Source organism: Equus quagga, chromosome 7, assembly GCF_021613505.1.
Source record: "Equus quagga isolate Etosha38 chromosome 7, UCLA_HA_Equagga_1.0, whole genome shotgun sequence".
NCBI classification, from domain to species: domain Eukaryota; kingdom Metazoa; phylum Chordata; class Mammalia; order Perissodactyla; family Equidae; genus Equus; species Equus quagga.
In genome coordinates, this window is record NC_060273.1 from 69,006,968 (window position 1) to 69,030,567 (window position 23,600).

Genomic DNA, 23,600 nt, shown 5'->3' on the forward strand with positions numbered 1-23,600 from the left:
TAAATGTTCCTCCAGACTTTTTCTCTCTGTGCACGTGAATATATGTGTGAATGGAAATATATATTTTGTTTTCTATTTTCTTGTATGTTAATTAGAAATTTTTTGGAAATTACCTTTTTCACCTAATAATACGTCTGTCGATTTTTTTCGACGTTGGGACATAGAGATGTACCTCATTACTTTTTAAGGCTCACGGTGTTCCCCAGTGTGTATGTATACCATAGTTTGGTTTAATCCTTCCCCTAATGGTAAACATTTAGATTGTTCCCTTGCTTGATAAAAAGGCTACGGCTTATGAAGTGCTTTTCTAAGGTCTTAGCTCCTCTGATCATCTCAATGACCTTGTGAGGTAGGCAGAGTGAGTCTTTATTGTCCCGGAAATCTGAGGTGACCGAGGCTTATAAATATAAAACAACATGTCCAAGGACATAGACACAGACGGTGGTGGAGCGAGACTCAACTGAGAACCTAACATTTCAGCCTTTCCCAGCAGAGCCCCTCAGGAGGTAGTGAGTCATTATTGTGGCTGCCCAGATCCCTTCTGCAGTTCCTCTCTTGGGACTCTCAGTAGATCGTTGATCTCCTGATTAGGAGTCACTCTGATTAACAGACAGGCAGGGTCATGGGGCAGTAATCATGGATGACTCGCAATTGCCCATCCTTTCTCATCAAGGTTTATCAGTTTCTGATGACAACCTGAATAAAACTTTTGGGCAGGAAGGGTATCTAGAGATCACCATATCCATGCCTATTCAAATGGAAGAAAATAAAGCCCGGATAGGGCAACGAAGCTGCCCAAGGTTACACAGGAATTTAATGGCAGAACAAGGACTGGAATACAAAATATCTAGCTCCTGTTTCTTACATGGTACCGTGTCTTTGGTGTTTCAGAGCTGAGAAAGAGCTGGGAAAATATTTAAACCCATGATTTGTGATTTTTAGTGTGCTAAGGGATATCTGTGGGGCTTGATTAAAAACTGCCCATTCCATGTAGGCCACTATCGTCAATGGATGCTCAAGCTGTTAGGTGAAACGTCATTAGGAAACTTTGTAAAGGAAGAACACACTGACACCATCAGACCCCAGGTACTGATCTTAGGATCTCATGTTTAGACATGGGGCAGTTGATATGATGTCTTATGTGGGATTCAGTAGGGAATACAGAGCACCACTTTGGAAATATCCTTGCCAGAAAGATACATGAAGAACCTCAATGTAATCAAGCCAATAGATCTAATGTCAGTTTACAGGAAACACAGAGGAGAGAGAACAAAATAACTGACATTATGTAGAAGTCATCAACCAAATATAGAAAATGGGACATACTACAGGACAACTTATCTGGTATCTTCAGCACCAACCAAAAAAATGAAAAGTTGCCAGGGGACAAAAGAAAACGGGGCAAGAGGAATAAAGCAGCTTAAAAAACCTGAGACTTAATAACACAATGCAATGTATAGACTTGTTTAGAAACCAATTGTAAAATAGATGTTTTTGAGACAATTGGAGAAATTTGAATATGGACTGAATATTAAAAGATATGAAGAAATTATTGTTAACTTTGTAAGGGATTATAATGGCATATTGGTTATATATTTTTTGAAGCCCTTGCCTGTTAGAGCTGCATACTGAATTATTTACAGGTGAAGTGACTTGAGGTCTCTAGTTTGCTACAAATATTCCAACAAAAGAAGCATGTGTGTGGTGGGGGTGAAGGGATCCATACATGGAAGACGATTGGCCAAAAGATAATAATTGTTGAACCTGGGATGAGCACACAAGGAGTCATTGAGTTAATTGTCATTGCTTTTGTTTATGTTTGAAAATCTCCGTAAGAAAGAGAGAAAAAATCATCTCCATTCTGAAGTCTCACGTGACACCACCATGCTTCTGACTCAACAGGCTGATATGAAAACCAGGACTCTGTATGTTTAGCATAAACTTCAGATGATTCTGATGCAATTGGTGCTACAACCCGATTTGAAAAACACTGATCCAAATATGAAAATCTAAGTAGAGAAACATATCTTTGTTCCCTTAAAAAAATAAATGTATCTCCAAATTTGGGACAATTTAAGAATCCAAAAGAATAATGACCATAATGGAATATAATATATTAAATTAAAAAATAATTAATGTGAGTCAATTGTGATACCAAAAAAAAAGGAAGAGGGAAGAATATCGCTTTCTTAAATGCCAACTAATAAATTTAGGGAAAATGACAGGTGGAACTGGAAAACCACTGCCTTGCAACCACTGATAAAATAATTGATTCAGGCAAGGATCATCAATGAATGTTAAAAACCTTAGTTTGAGGAGAATAGGATATTCATGCCATCTCAAAGTTTTACCCCCAAATTACAAAGAGGAAAATGTATATTTACAACAGAGAGATCTGGCAGTCACCATCACAGTGGAACCACAGGATGTGCTTCCCAATGTGACAACAAAAAGTACAAAATATCACCTCTGTGGTATGCTTGCCAAAAGTGTTCTCCTGAATCTAATCATGAGGAAATAATCACAAGTCCACAATGTACGACATTCTACAAGACAATCAGCATGGACTCTTCCCCAAAAGCCAACGTCATAGAAAACAAAAAAAAGTGGATGTATGCAAGGCTGCTCTACATGAAAAAAGACTACAGAGACATAGCCAAATGCAATAAACCTTGATGAGATCCTGAATCAAAAAAATAAAAACAGGAGGATTTCAGCAACATGGAGGAGTGAGGTGTTCCCTTTGTCTCTCCCCCTTTGAACTACAACTAAATGGACATTCATTGACCAGCAGAAGATATACACACAGCACATCAGGACGCCAGAGAGACTCACGCAGTTATACAAGGGGGATGGACTACCCCTGGGGTGGAGGTGGAGATAGGTGAACACTGCCCAGCCCCTGAGCAGACCTGTACTTCTTTCCTGGCTAGAATGCCTATTGCATTGCTGCAGCCCAGGGGGCCAATGCATCTTGGCATAACTGCAGGAACAGATGACAGCAGCCCTGAGGCCCCACATAAGCACCTTCCCATCTGGTGGGAGAGCCCACAGTGGCTCTGTGGTCCCAGGGCATGGCCCAGGCTCAGACTCAGTGGGGAGGCTCCTCCCACCAAGCACAATGGCTGGTGTGACCTAGGAGGAGATGGCGGCAAATCTGTAAACCTGGGTGAATGAGTCCCCGGCTGCTGCAAATGCCCATAGTACTGTTTCAGCCCCAAAGAGGGGAACAAGTCTTGATAAAATAGTGGGAGCAAGCAGCAGCAGCCCTGAGCACCTTTGTGAATGCTTCCTCATCTGGTGGGAGAGCCCACAATGCCACCATAGTCCTGGGGAGTGGCTTAGGTGCAGATTCAGTGGGGAGGCCCCACCCACCAAGCACAACAGGTGGTGTGATCTAGGAGGAGATTGTGGTGGGTCTGCACACCCAGGCAAATGAGCTCCCAGCTGCTGCAAACCCCCATAGTACCATGGAAACCCGAAGAGGGGAGTGCATCTTGGTGGGACTGTGGGAGCAGGTGGCAGCAGCACTGACCCCTCATGTGATCACTTTCCCATTCAGTGCAAGAGCCCACAGGGCTGCTACAGTCCCAAGGAGTGGCCCAGGATCAGACAGGCATGATGTATGGGATCGCAGCAGGTTCAAAATACACAGCTCCTGCCCCACAGCAGCAGCAGGTGGAATCTGTGACCAGATACTATCACTATGTGAAGGTACAAATCCACCCCATCAAATAGTATGAAGAAGTATATTAATACTCCAGACCAGAAGGAAAAGGACAAACACCCAGAAATCAACCCTGAAGGCACAGAAATATATAATCTAAATGACAGTGAATTCAAAATAGCTATCGTAAAAAAACTCAATGAGTTACAAGAGAACTCAGAATGACAGTTCAATGAAAGCAGGAACAAAATTAGTGAACAGAGGGAATTCTTCACAAAAGAGATTGAAACTATAAAGAAAAACCAATCGGAAATGTTGGAGATGAAAAACAAAATTAATAAGGTAAAGAAAAATCTGGAGTCCTTAAATAACAGAGCTGATATTATGGAGGATAGAATTGGCATTTTAGAGAATAGAAATACAGAAATGCTTCAGATGGAGGAGGAGAGAGAACTTAGACTAAAAAGAAATGAAGAAATTCTATGAGAAATATCTGATTCAATTAAGAAATACAGCATAAGGATTATAGATACTCCAGAGAGAGAAAAGAGAAGAGAACTTGTTCAAAGAAATAATAGCTGAGAAATTTCCAAACCTGGGGAAGGAGCTGGAATTACAAGTAAAAGAAGCTAATAGAACTCCTAATTACATCAATGTAAAAAGACCTTCTCCAGGGCATATATTAGTAAAACTGGCAAAAACCAATGACAAATAAAAAATATTAAGGGCAGCAGGGCAGAAGAAAATAACTTACAAAGGAACCCCTATCAGGCTTTCTGCAGATTTCTCAGAAGAAACCTTACAGGCCAGAAGAGAGTGGTATGATATATTCAAAATTCTGACAGACAAAAACTTTCAGCCAAGACTACTCTATCCACTAAGAGCATCTTTCAGATATGATGGAGAAGTAAAAACTTTCCCAAATAAACAAAAAACTGAGGGAATTCATTGCCACAAGATTCCCAACACACACAAGATATAATCAAGAAGTCCCTCATACCTCAAAAAAAAAAAGTGTTTACAAAGCCTGGAGCAAGGAGGTAAACAGGCAGACAAAATCAGAAAATTGCAACTCTCCATCAGAACAGATTAGCAAACACTTAATTATAGCATTAAAGATAAAGGAGAGGAAAACATCAAGAATAAATATAATCAATCACTTCATTTTAACCAGAAACTCACAACAAAAGACAGAATAAGTTGTGACAAGAATAACTTAGAAGGGGAACAGGAAAGGGATGGAAACTGCTTAGACTAAGGGAATAAGAGGCTATCAGAAAATGGACTATCTCATCTACGAGATCTTTTGTACACAAACCTCATGGTAACCACTAAACGAAAAATCGGAGCAGAGACACAAATCATAATTAAAAAGAAAACTGAGAAAACCATCATAGAGAAACACAAAACTGAATTGGCAGTCCAAAATGCATGGGACAAAAAACAAGGGAAATACAGAAGAACCAAAAACAAGTGATAAAATGGCATGATTAGCCCTCATATATCAATAATCACTCTAAATGTAAATGGGTTGAATTCCCCATCAAAAGACACAGAGTGGCTGGATAGATTAAAAAACAAGACCCAACAATATCCTGATTCCAGGAAGCACATCTCAGCTCTAAAGACAAACCCAGGCTTAGAGTGAAGGGATGGAAGACAATACTCAAAGGTAATGGCAAACAAAAGAAAGCAGGTGTTGCCATACTTATACCAGACAGTAGACTTCAAGATAAAAAAGACAATGAGAGACAAAGAGGGGCAGTTTATAATGATGAAAGGGGCACTCTACCAAGAAGAGATAATGCTTATAAATATATATGCATCTAACACAGGAGCACCAAAGTACATAAAGCAACTATTAATTGACTTAAAAGGAGATATTAACAGCAACACAATAATACTAGGGGACCTTAACACCCAACTTTCATCAATGGATAAATCATCCAGACAGAAAGTCAACAAGGAAATAGTGGAACTAAATTAAAAACTAGACCAGATGGATTTAATATATATATATAACCCTCCATCCAAAATCAATAGAATGCACACTCTTCTCAAGCTCAAGTGGAACATTCTCAAATATAGATCAATTTGTTGGGAAACAAGGAAAGCCTCAAAAAATTTAAGAAGATTGACACCATATCAAGCATCTTTTCTGACAATAATGCTATGAAACTAGAAATCAACTAAAGAAAAAAAAAAAGTTTGTCACATGGAAAGTGACAAACATGTGTAGACTAAACAACAGGCTACTGAACAACAAGTGGATCATTGAAGAAATTAAAAGAGAAACCAAAAAATATCTGGAGACAAATGAAAATGAAATACACCATACCAACTCATATGGGATTCAGCAAAAGCAGTCCTAAGAGGGAAATTCATAGCAATACAGGGCCACCTTAACAAACAAGAAGAATCTCAAATAAGCCGTCTTAAACTACACCTAACAGAACTAGAAAAAGAAGAACAAACAAAGCCCAAAGTCAGCAGAAGGAGGTAAATAATAAAAATTAGAGCATAAATAAATGGAATTGAAACAAAAAAAATTAGAGAGGATCAATGAAACTAAGAGGCAGTTCTTTGAGAAGATAAACAAAATTGACAAACCCTTAGCCAGACTCACTAAGAAAAAAAGAGAGAAGGCTCAAATAAATAAAGTTAGAAATGAAAGAGGATAAATTACGATGGATACCACAGAAATATCTAAAAGAATACTATGAAAAACTTTTAGCTGACAAATTGGACAATCTAGAAGAAATGGATAAATTCTTAGACTCATATACCTCCCAAAACTGAACCAAGAAGAAATAGAGAATCTGAATAGAACAATCACAAATAAAGAGATTGAAATAGTAATCAAAAATCTCGCAAAAAATAAAAGTCCTGGACCAGATGGCTTCTCTGGAGAATTCTACCAAACATTCAAAAAAGATTTAGTACCTATCCTTCTCAAACTATTCCAAAAAATCGAAGAAGACAGAACATTTATTATTATTAACATTATTATTTCCTAATACATTTTATAAGGCCAACATCATCCTGATCCCAAAGCCAGACAAGGACAACACAAAGAAGGAAATTCACAGGCCAATATCATTGATGAACATACATGCAAAGATCCTCAACAAAATATTGGCAAACTGAATAGAGCAATACATCAAAGGGATCATACACCACGATCAAGTGGGATTTATACCAGGGACACAGAGATGGTTCAATATCCACAAATCATCAGTGTGATACACCACATTAATAAAATGAGGAATAAAAATCACATGATCATCTCATTAGATGCTGAGAAAGCATTTGACAAGATCCAATATCTATTTATGATAAAAACTCTCAATAAAATGGATATAGAAGGAAAGTACCTCAACATAATAAATGCCATATATGACAAACCCACAGCCAACATCACACTCAATAGGGAAAACTGAAAGCCATCCCTCTGAGAACAGGAACAAGACAAGGGTGCCCACTTTCACCACTCTTATTCAACGTAGTACTGGAGGTTTTGGCCAGAGCAATTAGGCAAGAAAAAGAAATAAAAGGTATCCAAGTTGGTAAGGAAGAAGTGAAACTCTTGGTGTTTGCAGATGATATGATTTTATATATAGAAAACCCTAAAGAATCCATCAGAAAACTATTAGAAATAATCAACAACTACAGCAAAGTTGCAGGGTACAAAATCGGCTTACAGAAATCATTGCATTTCTGTATTCTAATAATGAACAAACAGAAAGAGAACTCAGGGATATAATCCCATTTAAAATCCCCCAAAAAAGAATGAAATATCTAGGAATAAATTTAACCATGGAAGTGAAAGACCTATACACTGAAAGCTGTAAGATATTATTGAAAGAAATCAATGATGACATAAAGGAATGGAAAGATATTTCACGTACATGGATTGGAAGAATAAACTTAGTTAAAATGTCCATACTATCTAAAGTAATCTACAGAGTCAACGCAATCCCAATTAGAACCCCAGTGACGTTCTTTATGGAAATAGAACAAAGAATCCTAAAATTCATTTGGGGCAACAAAAGACCCCGAATAGCTAAAGCTATCCTGAGAAAAAAGAACAAACCTGGAAGTATCACAATCCCTGACTTGAAAATATCCTACAGAGCTATAGTAATCAAAAGAGCATGAAACCGGCACAAAAACAGACACACAGATCCACGGAATAGAATTGAAAGCCCAGAAATAAAATCACGCATATGCAGACAGCTAATCTTTGACAAAGGAGCTAAGAACATACAGTGGAGAAAGGAAAGTCTCTTCAATAAATGGTGTTGGGAAAACTGCACAGCCACACGCAAAAGAATGAAAGTAGACCATTATCTTTTGCCATACACAAAAGTTAACTCAAAATGGATCAGACTTGAAGGTAAGACTTGAAACCATAAAACTCCTAGAAGAAAATATAGGCAGTACACTCTTTGACATCAGTCTTAGAAGGATGTTTTCGAATACCATGTCTACTTGGGCAAGGGAAACAAAAGGAAAAATAAACAAATGGAACCTCATCAGACTAAAGAGCTTCTGCAAGGTAAAGGAAACCATGAACAAAATGAAAAGACAATCCACCAACTGGGAGAAAATATTTGCAAATCATATATCCGACAAGGGGTTAATCTCCAAAATATATAAAGAACTTATACAACTGAAGAACGAAAAAACAAACAACCCAATCAAAAAGTGGGCAGATGATATGAACATAACATTTTCCAAAGAAGATATACAGATGACCAACAGGCACATGAAAAGATGTTCAACATCACTAATAATCAGGGGAATGCAAATCAAAATTACAATGAACTATCACCTTATACCTGTTAGAATGGCTATAATTACCAAGACAAAAAACAACAAATGTCAGAGAGGATGTGGAGAAAAGGGAACCCTCATACTGCTTTTGGGAATGCAAACTGGTACAGCCACTACAGAAAACAATATGGAGATTTCTCAAAAAATTAAAAATAGAAATGCCATATGACCCAGCTATTCCACTACTGGGTATTTATCCAAAGAACTTGAAATCAGCAATTCAAAGAGACACATGCACCCCTGTGTTCACTGCAGCATTATTCACAATAACCAAGACATGGAGGCAACCCAAGTGCCTACCGACTGATGAGTGGATAAAGAAGATGTGGTATATATATGCAATGGAATACTACTCAACCATAAATAAAGACAAAATCATCCCATTTGCAACGACATGGATGGAACTTGAGGGTGTTGTGTTAAGTGAAATAAGCTAGATAGAGAAAGACAAACACCATATGATTTTATTCAAATGTGGAAGATAACACATGGAGAAAGAGAACAGATTTGTGGTTACCAGACGGGAAGGGGGTTGGGGGGGTGGGCATAAGGGGTAAAGGGGCACATATATATGGTGACTGACAAATAATAATGTTCAACTGAAATTTCACAATATTATAAACTATTATGACCTCAATAAAATAAAAAAATAATAACAATAAATAAAAACAGCTATAAAAGATATTTTGGAGAAAATTGGGTTATTTAAAATATGGACTATAAATTTGATGATTTTGAAGTTGATTTTTTGGATATCATAGTCTTAAGAGAAGTATGCTGAGGTATTTAGGGCTGAAATGTTATGATATCTGTGATTGACTTTCAAATGGTTCTGAAAAAATGCGTATGTGCGTGTGTGTGTATGGATGGATGAATGCATACTTACACACATACGCACACATACATAATGCAGTTAGGTCCAAAAGTTAACAATTGGTGCATCTCGGTAAAGGATATATGTATGTTAATAAAACTAGTCTTTCAACTTTTTCTGTGGACTTGAAAATTCTCAAAATAAAAAATGTGGGGAAATATTAAAAATAATACCATAAATAATTGTTTCAAAAAATAACAGTAAATGCATTTTAAAAAATAGCTTGTTTCTTCCTCTGTCTGCCTCTTTTTCTCCTTCTCAGGTACACTGTCAGCTTCTTATTAATCATCACCCAGCTGGGCTTCTGCAGTGTTTATTTTATGTTCATGGCAGACAACTTACAACAGGTAAGGAGCCTACTCCCTCATCAGACCACACTCTGGAGTTCCCCCAGTCCTGGGAATCACTTTTTAAAAGGATCATAGAGAAACCAAAGCAACATCTGAGGGGTGTAACCAGGATGGAGAGAGAGGCTTGCAATCATGTCCAATCAGAAATAACCGAATTTTTAGCCTGAAAAGTGTCGGGGAGATGTACTTTAGGTATCTCAGGCTTGTCATTGCAGAAAATCATTAACTAGACAAAAGGCACACCAGCTGCAACCTTGCCCTCGGTGCTTTCCTAACAGGCATCACGAATCAATCACGGCATTCTTCCGTGGCTTCATGGAATAGAGGGAGCAGACTTGTTTTTGGGCACTCAAACAGCCAAAACTGTGACAGGTATTGTAGATGGAATAGCCAAACAGATTTTGATCACTATTCAGAACTTTCTAACTCAAAGCTACTTAAAGTTGAAGAAGATATTCTTGTGTAGTGAACTCCTGTTCTTGGGATGTGTGAAAGAAACCCATTTGGTAAGGAAGAGGAGGCTGGTCTAGATGTCAAAAGGACCCTTCAGCCTTCAGATTTCATGATTCTAAGGGTTTCTGATTGTCACAGTCTTGGGCGCTCTGTTAGGTTACCAGATGTGGCAAATAAAAATATACGACACCCAGTTAAATTGGAATTTCAGATAAATAGCAAATAATTTTTTTTACTATAAGCATGTCCTATACAGTATTTGGGACATACTTTTACTAAAAAGTCATCTGTCAGTTATCTGAAATTGAAACGTAACTGGGCGTCCTGTGTTTAATCTGGCAACTCAACTACACCGCCCTTCATTGTGCTCTCATCAGATGGTGGAAGAAGCCCACATGACGTCCAACACCTGCCAGCCCAGGAAGAGCCTGGTGCTGATCCCCATCCTGGACATTCGTTTCTACATGCTGATCATCCTGCCCTTCCTGGTCCTGTTGGTGTTTATCCAGAATCTCAAGGTGCTGTCCATCTTCTCGACACTGGCCAACATCACTACCTTGGGGAGCATGGCTCTGATCTTTGAGTATATCGTGCAGGTCTGTGCCTGAAACCACCGCAGAAGGGGGTCAGTGTCCAGGGCTTCTGAGACACCTGGAGAGGGTTGTTATCATTATGGGCAAGTGAAGGTGAGGAAAGTGACATGCTGCTCTGAGCAGCCCCTGCTAAGGTGACATCCATGAACACTTCTGCCCGACAAGCTATAAAAGCTAGTCATCATCATTATCATCATTGTCACACTGGATAACAATGAGGCATTCAACAACTAGTTATTGAATACCTTCTGTGATCCAGGCATTGCACAGGGGGCTGGGGATTCATGGGTAAGTAAAACTGACAGGGGGTCTGCTCTCAAGGAGGTTACCTTCACTTGGGGAGATAAACTTCATCAAATAACCAACAGAAATTGTTTAAGAGTGGTAGGTTGACAACAGCTCCATGGATGATAAAGGAATTTGATTTACTTGGTGCCAAGTTCTTCGCATATAATAACTCATTGAATCGTCACGTGATACTATTTTGGAAGTAGTACCTTTATCCTCAGTTTACAGACAAGGAAACTGATAAACAGAAAGTAGTTTGTCCACTAATGCCTGTCAGTTTGCTTCCCAAGCCCAAGTTATGCTATTATCACAGGCTCTGAAATTCCACCATTATAGTTTCGTTTCTTTGAATCTGAAGGTTTTGGGGGTTGTATTAGTGTCCTACAGCTGCTATACCAAATTACCACAAATCTAGTGACCTAAACCCGCACAAATTTGTCTTACAGTTCTGGAGGGCTCACTGGGCTGAGATCAAGGTGTCAGCAGGGCTGTGCTTTATTCTGGAGGGTTTTGGGGAGAATCTGTTTTCTCACTTTTTGCAGCTTCTCCAGGCTGCCTGCATGCCTTGGCTCGTGGCCCCCTTCCATCTTCAAAGCCAGCAATGACAGGCTGAGTCTTTCTCCTGCTGCCGTCTTTCTGGTTTTCTCTTCTGAGTCCCTCTTCCACTTTTAAGAACCCTAGCGATTACACTGGACCCACCCAGATAATTCAGGATAATCTCCTTGTTTTAAGGTCAGCTGATTAGCAACCTTAATTCAATCTGAAAGCTTGATTCTCTCTTGCCATGTAATAGAACATATTCACAGGTTCAGGGACTAGGACGTGGACATCCTTGGGGAGCCATTATCCTTCCCACCCCAGAAGTCTATTAAAATAATTGCTTCCTCTGGATCTGTGATCGTTGCTGTACTGGTTGGTAGACTGCACAGCTCTGAGAGAAGTGATGGGGCAGGGGCATCAGAGAACTGGAAAACAGGAGGCCTGAATTCTTCTCTGAGCTGTGGCACTAACTTACAGAGTGGCCTCAGGCAATTCCCTTCTTCTGCCTGGGTCCCGCTTTCCCCACATATAAAGATGAGAGGGCTCCCAATAGCCAAAAGATAGAACTAACCCGAATGTCCATCAACTGGTGAATGGATAAACAAAATCTGGTAAATTCATTCAAATGGAATATTATTCAGCCTTAAAAAGGAATGAAATTCTGATCTGTGCTACAACACGGATGAACCTTGAAGACATTATGCTGAGTAAAATAAGTCACTCACAAAAAGATAATTATATGATTTCATCTATATGAGGTACCTAGAATAGTTACATTCATAGAGACAGAAAGTAGAATAGAGGTGACCAGGGAGTGGGTAATATGGAGTTATTATTTAATGGGTAGAGAATTCCAGTCTGAGATGATGAAAAATTTCTAGAGATGGATAGTGGTGATGGTGGCACAGCTATGTGAATATACCACTGAATGTGCCACTGAATTGTACACTTAAAAAAACTGAAAATGGTAAATTATATGCTACATATCTTTTATCACAATAAAAATAAATAACTTTTTAAAAAGATGAGAAGGAGCCAGCCCTGATGGCCTAGTGGTTAAAGTTTGGTGCACTCTGCTTCGGTGGCCTGGGTTTGGTCCCCAGGTGCAGAACCACACCACTCATCTGTTAGTGGCCGTGCTGGGGCAGGGGCTCACATAAAACAAAAAAAAAAAAAGAGGAAAATGGGAAACAGACGTTATCTCAGGGTGAATTTTCCTCAGCAAAAAAAAAAAAAAGAGAGAGAGAGAAAGAGAAGGTTGACTCAGCTTTAGATATCTCATGGGTGCTCCTAACTCCGTGTCCGTTGAGTTCAGGTATGGGCCAGCTTTCTACCAGGCAAAGATTTGGAATGATTTCTATGCCATGGCAAAGTCAATGCCCTTCTTCTTCCTTTCAGGGGATTCCAGATCCCAGCAAACTACCCTTGATGGCAAGCTGGAAGACCTTCTTGCTGTTCTTCGGTACAGCCATCTTCACATTTGAAGGCGTTGGCATGGTAAGATTGATGCGGGTTTTGAGTGGGTGGTCCCTAGTGCTCTTTGGGGAAGGCAATTATTGTTCCAGAGGTCTAAATAATAGTATTTATGAAAAGTGCAGAATGTGATCTTCTCCTGGTGGAGGGAAAAGTCAGGACCCATTCTCAGGGCGCCAACTGCTCCATGTACCACCCTAAGTCTTGAAGACTGAGTGAGAATTCACTCATCTTCCCAGATGGAGTAGGACACTCCTGGCAATAGAGAGCATGGAGGAAAATGAGAGGGGATGCAGCCTTTCCTGGCCCAGGGCTACCTGGAGAAAGATGTCCATGCTTGTAGGGGAACCTGCTCCTTCACAAGGAGCTACATCTCTTTCTACCTTTTCATTTGCAACCACCTTTCACCTCCAGGTTCTGTCTCTCAAAAACCAGATGAAGCAACCACAGCGGTTTTCTTTTGTTTTGTACTTGGGGATGTCCCTTGTCATCGTCCTCTACATCTGCCTGGGGACACTGGGCTACATGAAGTTTGGACCAAACACCCAGGCCAGCATCACCCTCAACTTGCCCAACTGCTGGTATGTCCCTGCCCACCTGAAGTGGGGAGGGGAGGAGAGTCATGGGAGCCAAGCCTTAGCAACAGAATGTGGCATTCTTTTGAATTATCATTAGCAACAAATATTAACTGCTAATATCAGTATTATGATAACAGATCATTTTGATAATCCAGGCGCTGTGCATTATCTCATTTAATTCCCACAACAGCCCTATGAGTAAGCATTATTGTTATCAGTTCCATTCAACAGATGAGGAAATTGATGTTTGGAGAGGCTGTAAGTAACTTTCCCAGCTCACATTGTTGATGAGAAACTGGAACTTGAAACTAAATCTGTCCGACCCTAGGGTTCAAACGCTCTAGAAAAAGAACGATCTGGGAGTGTTGGGGAAACAGAAACAGCAACCACAAAAAGTATAACTCCAGAGTAATGATTGAGGGCCCCACACTGGACCAACATGTAGGCCCCCAATTCCAGAAATGGACCTAGACTGCCATTGCTACGCTTCAGTTGGAATTTGGTCTGGAGTTCTTGCATTTGATCATTCATTCGTTTACTCAGTCATTCATTCATCCAGGAAACATTTTGGGGGCTGGCACATAGTAAGCACTCAGCAAGTGTTCACTGTTCCCCTTGTTCTGGCAGCATTGGGTGCATAGTGACTAAGCAATCAGTAGAGCCAAGTGTTTAAGCGCGCAGGTGCTAAAGCTGAGTGATGGGATTTGCATCTGGTTCTTATGTGACCTTGGACAAGCTACCTAATCTTGCAGACCTCATTTCCATCCTCTGTAAAGAGAGAATGATACTAATGCCCATTTGTATCAGTCAGGATAGACTATTATGCTCCAGTATTAACTCCAAAATCTCAGTGGCTGAACACACACAGATGCTTAATTTTATGCTCGTGCTACATGTCCATTTTGGGATGGCTGGGGCTCAGCTCTGCACCGTCCCCCGCTCCAGGACCCAGCCTGATGGAACAGCCACTCCCTGAAATGTTGCCAGTTGCCATGACAGAGGGCACAATGAATCATGCCCTTTATAATGCCGTTTACATCTCTTCTCACACTCCATCAGTCAAAGAAAGTTCCATGGCCACACCTCACTCCAAGGGGCAGGGAAGTGAAATTCTACCCGGAGCCTGGAAGAACTAGAAGTGTTGGGTAACAGCACAAATGACTGCCATGCTATCTCAAGGAGTGATTGTGAGGATTAATTGGTTTAATATACATAAAATCCTTAGAAGAGCGTCTGGCCATAGTAAGCACTCACTGAGAGTTTGCTTTTCTCATTGTCATGTGTTCCCACAGCCTTGGTCTTTCAGAGGGGAGGGGGGTGATGAGGCATTCACTCCCACAGGCCGCAGCTGTAAAATGAGAAAAACATCACCGGCCACACCCATCTCACTGTGTTCTGCTAATGACTAGATGAGACAGTAAACGTGGGATTTCTTTGAAGTTGTGACTTATTTTATACAATTAAGATGTATGCCATCCTAATATGCTGTTCTTATTCTGGGCAATTCGGACCACCACTAGCTACCTCGAGCGGGTGCTCTCCTTCCAGGGGCCTCAGCTGGAAAACGTGGTGCCATGAGGACTTCACACCTGCTCTGAACTTGGCTGGTCATGACACTCTCCAGAGGAGCCTTAAAGAAGGGATAAATAAATATGCCTTCCCAATAAGAAAAGACCAATAACCCAAGAAAAAACGGGCATGAGCAAACAGTTCACATGCAAATCCAAAGAATAGCATTTTATATATTTGAAAAGATGCTTTGTCTCCCTTATAACAGAAATGCCAATTTTAAACAAATGCAATGGCAAAGAGCAGCATGTGTGCACACACTGTGTTTTGGCAAGGGTGTGCAGAAGCAAGCGCCCCAGTATGCTGGGACAGTAAAGGGAAAATGGCAATAGCTGTCAAATGTTAAATCACATTTACTTTTACCCAGCATTTTACTTCTAGGGTTGTATCCTATATGTGCATAGTTACATGTACAAGGGTAGTCTTTGTAGCATTGTTTACTGGCAGAAGACTGGGAATAATCTAAATATCCATTAACTGGGGACCAGTAAAATAATTATAGTATATCCAAGCAATTGGAAAACCAAGCAGCTATTAAACAGAAGAGGCTGATCTGTGTGTTCTGATAGGGAACAATGTCCGAGAAATATTTAATGAACGGAAATGGAGCTCAATGGTGTGTGTGTGTGTGTGTGTGTGTGTACCTACATTCTATATAAGCTTGTATGTACACTGATTATTTCTGGAAAGATGACAAGAAAACTGCTAGAGGGGTTGCCTTTGGAAAAAGGAACTGGAGACTGGGAATCAAGGGTGGGGGGAGGCTCTTCACAGCATGGCTTTTGTACTATGAGTTTTACTTTATGCAGGTATAACTTTTTTTAGAAGTAAAAGAAAAAAAACGGCACAGAATCCTGAGCCACAAGCCTACTGAATCAGAATCTCCAAGAATGTGCACTTTTAATAAGCTTCCTAGGTGGCTCTGATGGCAGGTCAGGACTGAGTCAACAGAAGTCAGCCAGTTCTATAACTCGATGACAAGTACCAGCTTCTGAGCAATGAGTAAGTCCTGAATGTCCCCGCCCAGAAGCCACATGGAATTTCACATCCCATCCCCCTGTCTGCAGGTTGTACCAGTCAGTCAAGTTGATGTACTCTGTCGGCATCTTCTTCACCTACACTCTCCAGTTCCACGTCCCAGCCGAGATCATCATCCCCGTTGTCATCTCCCAGGTGTCAGAGAACTGGGCACTGTCTGTAGACCTGTCTGTCCGCACAGTCTTGGTCTGTCTGACTTGTGAGTAGGATAAAAGGGCACTCTTTGCCCAAAGCTGTGTCTGGGAGCCACAGTGGCATCTATCCCACTATCATTGGCTCTGCCACTTGCCTTCTTTGTGACCTTGGGCAAGACACTTCACCTCCCTGAACCTTGACTTTCCACCTGAAAAATGGGCTTACCAGAGCTATCCCATAGTAAATGTTACAGTCATCTCTACTGCCTACACATAGAAGGAATACACTGGCTGGGTTCCAGGAGAAAGTATCATTCATTCAATCACAATTCTATATGTCTCCTGTTTGCCAGGCGCCATACTGACATTATCTAATACTCATGATGGCCTAGCGATGTAATATTACCAATTCAGAGAACTACAGCCAGAGAAATGAAAACATGCTCAAATCATATAGCTGCGAAGTGACAGAGCTGGGATTCGAATGCAAGATGTGTAGCACCAAAGCCTGTATTTTCGGTTGGGCCATATTCCCTCCTGCATAAATTAAGGTCAAGTCCCGTCTCATAAAGTAGTGTTTAATGTAGGCAAAAACCCCAAGCAGCTGATTTGTTAAAGTCTTGGAGATCACTTTTTGGGTGCACTCTTCTCTTCACCTTCCTCCCTCCTTCCCTTCCTTCATGCTTCCTTCCATTCATTTATTCACTTATTCATTCCACATCATGCACTATTATAGATGTTTGGGAAACCACACGAACAGGGCAGAGGAATTCTTTCTCTGAAGCACATCTAGAGAAAGAAGATCAGAAAAGTTGCCCCATGAGGAATGAGGAAAAGAACTAGGGGTGTTTTGCTGGAGAAGCGAAGGCTTGGGGCTCCTCTATATTTCTTCAAACGCCTGTTGGATTATTGTGCGAGAGAGAAAATTTAGTCTTAAAGGCTCCAGGCATCAGAGTTCAAAGTTGAGGGAATCTAGTCTCAGTTCAGGGTCAGGAGAAGCTGTGTAACTCTTGGAGCGGTCCAGAAGGACATGCCATCAGATATTACACTTCATATAACTGGAGTTCGACAGGAAGAAACAGCACTCTTGCTTGGTTGAAGGTATTAGAGATTTCCCAGTCTGTATCAAGACATCAAGAACCTGTCAATATATTGTTTTGAGATCATTCCTAGTAGGAAGGATGTAAGTTGAAGAGAAAAACTGAGTAGTTCAGGCCACTCGAGGTCAGGGAAGGCAACACTAGAGACAGCTGACGTTCTAGTGACATGTCCTGCTTCTGATATATGCTGCATGACCACTTCCTCCTCCTCCATTCATCCATCCATTGCATTATCCTTCATTCACTCAGCAATCATTTGTTGGACACCTACTGTGTGTCTGACATTGTGCTAGGCATTGGAGATACAATAATGAATAATGAAGAAGACATGGCTCCTGCCTTCATGAGGCTTACAGTGGAGTAGGAAACAGACGCAAGGAAACAATTACAGCACAGTGTGATGAATGTCAAGATGGTACACAGTGATGTACTATGATGATTAAGATCATAAGAGGATACCCCAAGAGCACATAAGAAGGTCATGTAACTTAGCTGGGGCCAGCTCAGGGAGTCCTCTCCAATGGAGTGATATTTCAGTTAAGACTTAAAAGATAAGTGGGAGGTGTGGAGGAGCGAAGAATGTACCACGTGTAGGAGCAGGCTTTGCACAGATCTGAGGCAAGTGCTTACATATGGCCTCTTTGTAGAAGTGAAAGCAGTGGGGAGTGATAACACATGCCAGAGGATTTGGCAGGGCCCAAGTCCTAAGGGACCTTGTGCTAAGGAGAGTGGGCAATGGTTAGCCATGGAAGGGCCCTGAGCAGTGGGTTGGCATGACCAACTCTGACCCTTCTGGAGCCCTCCTCCAGTGTACCTTGCATTATAGCTTTCCTTGAACGTATCTTCTCTGCCCTGTCAGTGTGAGCTCTCCTGGAGAACAGACGCTGATTTTTCTCTGTACCTCCTCCAGTAGGCAATTTATTAAACATCTGATGAAGGAAAACTGAGATGGGGATCATCCCATCAGAGGGTTGATAGATTCTCAACTGTGAGAGTCTATAAGTCTCTCTCATTCTCTGATTGGATGTGTTGGAGCAATTTCAGAAAAAAGTGATGTTTTCTTCAAGATCCAGCAAGCTAGTATGGGTGCTTTCCAGAACAGGTTTTCCCTAATTTGTTCATCAGAAAATCATATAGTTGTATACAGTTAAGATGGATAAACTGTATATTTATTCATCCAAACATTTTCAAAATTGGACTCCCCTGGAAAATCCATGATATATGTTCACCATATGTATAAAAGATGGAGATTTAAGAGTGTTTATATAAGAGGAGAGGTGGGGAGTGAGAGCCTAATGCTGTCTTCATGTTTTATGTCCTCCTTAATTACCAGGCTCCTTCCAAGAGTAGGAAAACAAGTGGTTGAGATTCTGACAGCGACGGAGCCGTCTCTCATATTTTACCCATCCTTGCTTCTAGACAGTGGCTGTATTATGTAGATAGCACAAAGGTTGATTCAGTGTCTGGGTAAGAGTCAAGCATTTATTGAGCCCTTACTGTGAACCAAGTTCTTTCACATACTTGGGAGGCAGGACAGTAGAGTGGAAAGGGCCTTAGATTAGGCATTTAAATGGATCACATGTCAGCTCTGTGTGACCTTGGGCACATCCCATTCCCTCTAGAGCTCTAGATTCTCCCGTCTCTACAATGAGCAGGTTATAATAGATAGGTGGTAGAGGAGCCTTTCCAATAAATATATGCAAAAAACCCTACAGATAAAACATAAAAGGAGAGCATCTATATTGATAGTTAAAACAGAGATGAGAGTCCAGAGCTGTAGTGCCTGACCTACAGCTCAAGTCTGCAGGGGGCTCCTTCCCAGCTCTCCAAAGCGGTCTGTCAGGCATCTGCGGAATTATAAGGCTCCAAACAAATGGTTTGTTTCTGAGCTCCTCTCTTGCAGCAACATTCAGCTGGATTCTAAATTTCTTCTCTCACTGCAGGTATCTCAGCCATCCTCATCCCGCGCCTGGACCTGGTCATCTCCTTGGTGGGCTCGGTGAGCAGCAGTGCCCTGGCCCTCATCATCCCACCCATCCTGGAGCTCATCACTTTTTACCCTGAAGACATGAGCTGTGTCACTATTGCAAAGGACATCATGATCAGCATTCTAGGCCTTCTGGGTTGTGTATTTGGGACATACCAAGCCCTCTATGAGTTGACCCAACCCATCAGCTATTTCATAGCCAACTCCACATATGCATAATTATCTATTTTTACTTTAATAGTTCTCCCTTCCTCCTGTCCCCAATTTGACTTCCATTGTGGATGTTATATACATTCATCAAACCCCAATATCTCTATATTAATTAGCGGCTTCTTTATTTTTCCGAGAGAAATGTAGATGACACAAGTCAGTACCGATACCTCCCATGCCTTTTTGGTTTGGGACTTCTTTGGAGGTCTTTTGTACCTCTGAACTAAAACCACATTCAACCATTCTTATTATCAGTCTCATTTAACGGGAAAAGCAATCCCTGGAAACAGAGACCAATCAGGAACGCAAATGCAAAGTCAATTGTTCTCTCTATTCTGCAGTAGCTGCCCTTAAGGCATCAAATTCAGAAAAGTGTATGTTGGGGAAAGGGGGTTTTCTATTTAGATATTCGTCTAAGTGGAAGTGTCACATACAGAACAAATATAGAACTTAGCAGTAATTTTATCCAACCATTGGCTCTGCCACTGACTTCCTATGATCTTGGGCAAGTTCCTCCCTCTCTCTGACTCAGCTTCCCTGGCTATGAAATAAAGGATTGGACCTCTTGGCTATTAAGGACTTTTCCAGTTCTGACATTCTGAAAGTGAAAAAAAAAGAAAAGAATTTATCATTTAACCACAGGGGTGAAAATTGAAGGGTTTCCCTTCAGCAAGTTACCTGTTGCCCTGAAGATACGGGCATATCAGAAGCAGGTTAAGGGATAAAAACATATTTCTCAGCCATCATTCATTATGGTGACTTCCCTACCTAGAAGGGCATCATCTCTCTCTCTCTTTCTTTTCCTTCTCTGCAATCTTAAGGCCACTTAGGGCTGATTTAGGCTAAAGGGGCTGAGCAGTTTGTGTGAGGGAAAAAGATTTCATCATGTGCAAGGACTACTGACCTATTTTTTAAAAATAATACTTAGTTTGGGAAAGGGTTTTGAAAAACAGACAATCTTACCCTCTGCAGACGGTAGTGTACATTGTTATGGCTTTTCCAAAGAACAATTTGCAATACATGTCTTAAAATGTGTAACCCTCTGACTTGTCAATTTCACTTCTGGAAATTTCCTAAGAATCTTTTGTGTTTGCAAAAATTTATGCAAAAGGAGCATTCATACTGTTAATAATAGGGAAAAGTTGGAAACAAAGATTCAACATTAGGTTAAATTATGTTCATCCAGAATAAAATGCTATGATGCCCCCAAACATTGCAAAAATGCACCTATCAATATGCAGATATATTTGTGATTTACTGTGGCGAAAAAGCTGGTTAAAAACCCTATGTGAACCAAAACTAGACAAAGACATTACAAGAAAATAAAGCTGCACACTAAACTCCTTCATGAACATAGATGTAAAAATTTGAAACAAAATTTTAGCAAATTAAATTCAATGATATATTAAGAGGATAATACATCATGACCAGGTGGGGTTTATTCCAGGAATACAGGTTAGTTTAACATTTAAAAATCAATGTAATTCACCATATTAACAAACTGAAAAAGAAAAAAATGTATGATCATCTCAATAGACACAAAAAAGCATTTGGCAAAATCCAATGTCTATTCCTGACATAAAACTCCCAGCAACCAGGAATAGAAGGGACTGTTCTCAACTGGTAAAAGCACCTGTGAAAAACCTGCAGCTAACACCATACTTGATGGGGAAAGACTGAACGCTTTCCCTGTAAGATCAGAAACAAGACAGAGATGTCCACTCTCACCACTTCTATTCAACATTGTACCAGATGTCTAGACAGTGAAATTAGACAAGAAAAAGAAATAAAAGTCATCCAGATTGGAAAGAAAGAAGTAAAACTGTCTTCATATGAAGATGACATGATCAAAAATGTAGAAAATCCAATGGTATCTACAAAAAAACTACTACTAATTTAGTTTACAAAGTTTCAGGACAAGGTCAATATGCAAAACCCAATGGTATTTCTCTATACCAGCTGAGAACAATCAGAAATTGCACTTACAATAGAATATAAATATGTAATAATTGGGGATAAATCTGACGAAAGATATGAAACACTTGTACACTAGAGACCATAATATATTGCTAAAGGAAATTCAGACCTAAATAAATGGAGAGATGCAACTTGTTCATGGATTAGAAGACTCATTATGTTAAGATGTCAATTCTCCCCAAATTCAGCAGGCTTTTGTTGTATAAGTTGACCAGCTAATTCTAAAATTCATATGGAAATGTAAGGGACCTAGAATAGCCAAAATATCTTTGAAAAAGATCAAAGTTGCAGGGATAACACTGTCTGATTTCAAGAACTGTAACAAAGCTACAGTAATCAAAACTGCATGGTATTGGTGCCAAGACAGACAAACAGATCAATGGGTCAGAATAGAGAGTCCAGAAATAAAGTCTACCCAGATGTGGGCAACTGATTTTTGACAAAGTTGCAGAGGCAAAGGAGTGGAGAAAGGCTAGCCTTTTCAAGAAATAGTGCTGTGAAAACTGGATATTCTTATGCAAAAAAAAAGGAACTTGAATCCATACTTTACATCATATACCAAAAAAAAAAAAAAACTCAAAATATAAAACTTTTAGAAAAAAACACAGGAGAAAAATTTTGTGACTTCAAGTTAGGGAAAGATTTCTTAGATGCAACACCAAAACACAATCCATAAAAGAACAAATTGCTAAAATGGACTTCATCACAATTAAAACCTTTGTTCTTCAAAAGGCACTGCTAAGAGGATGGAAAGGAAAGCCACAGTCCGGGAGAAAATCTTTGCAAAGTTTATCTCTAATGAAAGACTCATATCCAGAATACATAAAGACTTCTCAAAGCCCACCAATAAGAAAACAACTGAATTTTGTTAATGGGTAAAAGATTTGAATAGACCCTTCACCAAGGAAGATACATCAGTGGTAAATAAGCACATGAAAAGATGTTCAAAATCATTAGTAATTAGGGAAATCCAAATTAAAACCACGATGTGAAATCATTGTACACCTATTAGAATGGTTAAAATTGAAAAGACGGACCCTATTCATGTTGATGAGGGTGTGGAGGGACTGGAACGCTCATGTACTGCTATCGTGGATGGAAAATGGTGCCACCACTTTGATAAACAGTTTGGTAGTCTCCTAAAAAGTTCAACATACACCTACCATATGATCCTACTATTCCACTCCAAGATATGTACCTAAAAGAAAAGAAAATTTATACCTATAAAAAGACTTGTACACAAATGTTCACAGTAAGTTTATTTGTAATAGCAAAAAGTGGGAAACAACCCAAAACTCCATCAACAGGTGAATGAATAAACAAATTGCGGTACATCCAAACAATGAAATACTACTCGGCAATAATAGGAACAAACTGTTGATACGCACAAGACATGGATGAAGGTAAAATTATTATATTGAGTGACAGAATCCAGACCAAAAAGAGTACAAATTACATGATTCTATTCATACAAAACTCCAGGAAATGCAACCTAATTTGTAGGAACAGAAGCAAATCTGGGTTGTTTGAAAGAGACTCATTATGGTTAAGATTTGAGGAAACTTTTGGAAGTGATGGATAATATCTTCACTATTTTGATTGTGAGGATGGTTTCCTAGGTGTGTATATATATTTCAAAACTCAGCAAATTATATACTTTAAATATGTACATTTTATTATATATCAACTATACTCCAATAAAGCTGTTAAAAACAGAATGTGAAGCATGATTCCATTTTGGTTCTTTTTTAAAAAACAGTCATACACGTATAGTCAAACAATTTTGAAGGATATGCAGAACATGAAATGTTATAGGAATTTTCTCCAAGTGAGCTGAATTATGAGTGAAATTTTATACTCTTTTTTTGCTTGCCTGTATTGTTGCATTTTTAACAATAATGTGTTGATTTTATAACTAAAGAAACTTCATGTG

The 23,600-nt window shown here is 39.9% G+C and overlaps 1 protein-coding gene across 1 annotated transcript in view; it reads left to right on the forward strand.

The window, feature by feature from the left end:
* Positions 1 to 19,699, forward strand: part of SLC36A3 (solute carrier family 36 member 3) — a 34,235-nt gene extending 14,536 nt beyond the window's left edge. The window contains exons 5-10 of the mRNA XM_046667773.1: positions 9,640 to 9,724; positions 10,558 to 10,776; positions 13,000 to 13,098; positions 13,489 to 13,655; positions 16,289 to 16,458; positions 19,437 to 19,699. Of these exons, the coding sequence (XP_046523729.1) occupies positions 9,640 to 9,724; positions 10,558 to 10,776; positions 13,000 to 13,098; positions 13,489 to 13,655; positions 16,289 to 16,458; positions 19,437 to 19,699 (1,003 nt within the window). The remainder of the gene's footprint in view (positions 1 to 9,639; positions 9,725 to 10,557; positions 10,777 to 12,999; positions 13,099 to 13,488; positions 13,656 to 16,288; positions 16,459 to 19,436) is intronic.
* Positions 19,700 to 23,600: the final 3,901 nt, after the last annotated feature.